This window comes from Crocodylus porosus, unplaced genomic scaffold (genome assembly GCF_001723895.1).
Source record: "Crocodylus porosus isolate Cpor-Errol unplaced genomic scaffold, CroPor_comp1, whole genome shotgun sequence".
Lineage (NCBI taxonomy): Eukaryota > Metazoa > Chordata > Crocodylia > Crocodylidae > Crocodylus > Crocodylus porosus.
This window is the reverse complement of record NW_017728931.1, coordinates 84,522,601-84,526,490: the sequence shown is the minus strand read 5'-3', so window position 1 is coordinate 84,526,490 and position 3,890 is coordinate 84,522,601. Positions and strand designations below refer to the sequence as shown.

General features: G+C 42.1%; 1 protein-coding gene across 4 annotated transcripts in view; it reads left to right on the top strand.

The window, feature by feature from the left end:
• Positions 1–3,890, top strand: part of MON2 (MON2 homolog, regulator of endosome-to-Golgi trafficking) — a 133,828-nt gene that overhangs the window by 49,422 nt on the left and 80,516 nt on the right. For all 4 annotated transcript variants that reach the window (XM_019543311.1, XM_019543314.1, XM_019543312.1 and 1 more), the window contains exon 10: positions 1,033–1,172. In XM_019543311.1, coding sequence (XP_019398856.1) covers positions 1,033–1,172 — 140 coding nt within the window. The remainder of the gene's footprint in view (positions 1–1,032; positions 1,173–3,890) is intronic.

The window sequence follows — 3,890 nt, the reverse complement described above, 5'->3', positions numbered from 1 at the left end:
ATGACTGGAACTGGGTGTTTTTGTTATGAGTCTGGGAATGCTCCCAAAACTTATGCAGATGAAACGCAGGATAGCTTGGTCCAGCTCCACCTTGGGGAGGGCAGAGCCACATTAAATCATATGCAACAGACTGAGAAAGGTGGTGACGGAGGATTCTGGGTGAACTGTTTGGGACTCTGTTTGGTGATGTTTGCCAGACATTTAAGGCTGGTAAAGAAACAAAAATCATCTGAAGTGGGAAAGAAAAGCAGCTCTGTTGTGGAAGTGAAGAGCAAGCTGAAATGTTCGCAGTGTAATGGCTCACCATGAAAAAGTTGGCACTGAGTGCAATGGGCACTCTCATGTATCTTCTTCAAATGGACTGCACTAGCCTATCCTTTTGGTAGGTTCCTATCAGCATCTCAGCCTTTTGGCTAAAATCAAGCATTTTTTTTGACACAAAGGGGTAGGTGTTAGTGCTGGCTTTGGCTTTCCTGGTGCCAGCCTGGTACTGTAGCATCTCTAGACCCAGTACCAGTTTTCTGTGGAGGGCCAGAAAAAAAAAAGACCTGTTTGTCCAATACGGGCCATGTGTGTTATAGTTTGCTCAGTGTTGGTTATATTTAATCAGTGTCATAGTTGGCTTCCATTACTGAGCACATGCTGATTTTTGTCAGCAGTTTATGGATAGACAGTAAATCTGAGGTGTCCTTGTATGTGAATGTAAGATGATAGGCTTTTCTTCCCCATGCTGATTGGAGGAAAAAAAATCTCTTCTTGTGTTCAAGTAAATATGGTATATGTTCTAAGTATTTTGAGACTTGAAAAATATAATCAGCAGGACAGGCTTCTTGTTGTAATACAAGGCAGTGTTATAGTCCACTGGGGACTGGGCCAGAGTTACCAGTCTTATTTGGTTTACCACTTTGAACGTGAATATTTTCCCCAAAATTTAAAGACCTAATCTGCCTTAATCATAAAATTTTCAACCAGAAGGAAGTATTGGTATTAGTTATGTCACTGACCCTTGCTTATTTATTTTAAAACTTACAGATCATTTTGTCAGTTCTATGATATGAAGCAACATTCTACCAAGGTTTTCCGTGATATTGTGAATGCACTGGGATCATTCATTCAGTCACTATTTCTTGTACCAAATACAGGAAACACATCAGCTACAACGAATCAGACAGGTAAACGTTTCTTTGCGTTCTTACTCAAAGTAATTTCCTCATATTTTCTCATAATAGTTGATAATTATTTAAAGAAGTCTCAGATTTTTATACTTGGTGCTGTTCTTAAAATAAATTTAGCACTGGTGAAAGTGGTGGCAAAAAATATTGTTTAATTTTTTTCATTAGTGATTTGTGTGATGGGATTGAGTGCATAGTTAGGAAATTTGTGGATGACACCAAGTTGGGTGGTGCTGTAGATATGCCAGTGTAGGGCTAGGATCCAGAATGACCTGGATAGATTAGAGCAGGGGTTCTCAATCCCCGGGCCATGGCCTGATGCCAGTTCACAGCACAGTTGGCTGCTGGACCACAAGTGGCCGTGGACTGACAAACCGCAGACCCCCCCAGAACTGGGCGGAGAGGCCGCAGCTCCTTCTGCAGGGCCTGCAGCAGTGCAGGGTTTGGCGCCTCCCCTGCCAGGAGGTGGGGGTATGTTTACCTGTCTTCCAGCCAGCAATTCTGCCCACAGTTGACTGTGGCTACTGGGCTGTGGTTTGCCAGGCCACAGCCACTTCCAGGCTGTGGTTTACTGTGCCGCAGCATAAAAGCTTTAGTAACCCCTGGACTAGAGTAATGGTCTGTAATCAGTCAGATGAGATTCAGCAAGAACAAATGCAGAGTCTTCCACTTAGGGTTGAAAAATTGCATGCATAAATACAGACTGGAGAATACTGGCTAGGCTGCAATACTGCAGAGAGGGACCTGGGAGTTGTGCTGGACCTCAGGCTGTGAATATGAGCTAAGAGTGTGCTCTTGTTGGAGGGGACAATGCAGAGCCAAGAGCATACTGGGCTGTATTAACAGGAGCGTCACTTGCAATTAAGGGAAGTGATTCTTCTGCTCGATTCAGCACTAGTGAGGCCTCACCTTCAGTACTATGTCCAGTTTTGGGCCCCACACTTCCAGAAGAATGTGGACAGTTTGGAAAGAGGAACAAAAATGATTAGGAGAGGCTGAAAGAATTAGGGTTATTTAGTCTGGAAAAGAGAAAACTGAGGGGGGATTTGATAAGTCTTCAAATACCTGAAGGATAATTATAGAGAGACTGGAGATGAGCTTTTCTGTGTGGTTGTAGGGAACAGGACTGGGAGCAGTGGACTCAAGTTGTACCAGGGTAAATTTAGGTTATAGATTAGGAAGAACTTTCTTACTATGAGTGTGGTCAAGTGTTGGAACAGGCTACCTAGAGAAGTTGTGGAATTTCCAGTCCTGGAAGCTTTCCAGAGCAGGTGAGATGGATACTTGGTTGGGATGGTTTAGTCAGGGATGACACTGCCTTGAGCAGGTCCCTTCCAGCCCTACTTTTCTATTATTCTGTCAAGCAACAAAGTCTAGTTTGTAGAAGCCTCTGACAAAAGTCAAGGCAGAGAAATCATTTCTGCTGTAATGAGACGCTGTGAAAACCCCATTGCAACAAATCTATGAACCTTAGTTCAATGAGGAGTAAATAGTAAATTTAACTGTGTTTACCTGAAAAATTCCTTTTTTGAAGTGATAAGGGTTACAGGTTTAGCCCATTTAGGGAGATCATTCAGGATAGAGCTGTAGAGTTAAGAATTTGCAGTTTAGGAAATATAACCTTAAGTATTACATTTGTTATAAAATGAGGGAAATTTAGTTGGTGGGGAATTACTCCACTGCCAGTGACTTGCGGGTTTGGTTCTGCTCCCAGGATATAAAAATAGCTCAAGGTACCCACTGTAAAAGAAGGACGTATTACTGAATGGAAATTTTGAAGTAAGCACAGATAGACCCCGCCCCCCATTCCTGATCTGGCGAAACTTATTATTTTGAAAGCTTGTCAAAGGATATAAATAGTGACACAATTGATCCACTTCATTGGGTAAAACAGACATTGCCTCTTGTCCTGCGGGGTGGCGCCCTGCCCTCTCATGAGTGATGGGCCAGACCTGATGGGACAATATTTGGGGCATGCCTCTTCAAAATGGAGAGTCCCTACATCTCCCTGCTTGTTGAGGCATTCCCAGATAGTTGCGTATCTAGGAAAACTAACAAGATTAGCTATGCCACAATATCTCCGTGTGATTTGGGAGTAGCGTCTTTTTCTAGTTTAACTTTAATCAAGTTGAAAGTTGCATAAGCTAAATGGGAAAAGACCACACTTTTTATTTGGAATTTTTGTACAGGAAACTACTCGGGACTAGCTCTAGTACTTTCAATTTACCTTTACCTTTACTTAATCTAGTATAAAGTTACACTATAAATAAACCTGTAGGTCCAGCGTTATTTTCTGATCTATCTTGCTGTCTTGGTTTCAGTATTTCATCTTTTCTTTCTTTTCTTTTTTGCGATATATATCTTTTGTTTCTTTTTTTTTTTTTCTTGTCCTCCTTCAGGCCAATGTCAGAAGTACAGATAAAGCAACTTGTTCAGCTTGCATTACTATTTCAGTCTGCTGATAGCAATGATTGCTCAGTGGTACCATGCTACCTTTTTACAGTCCAGGTTAGGCACTGACATTCTAGATTTGAAATGAATAATGCTGCAGGGCCATTATGCAAAGCAAGAGATGAAGGCCATGTCTACACCATTTTATATTTCATAGATTTCATAGACATTAAGGCTGGAAGGGACCTCGGAAGATCATTGAGTCCAGCCCCTTGCCCAAAGGGCAGGAAGTCAGCTGGGGTCATAGGATCCCAGCAAGATAAGCAT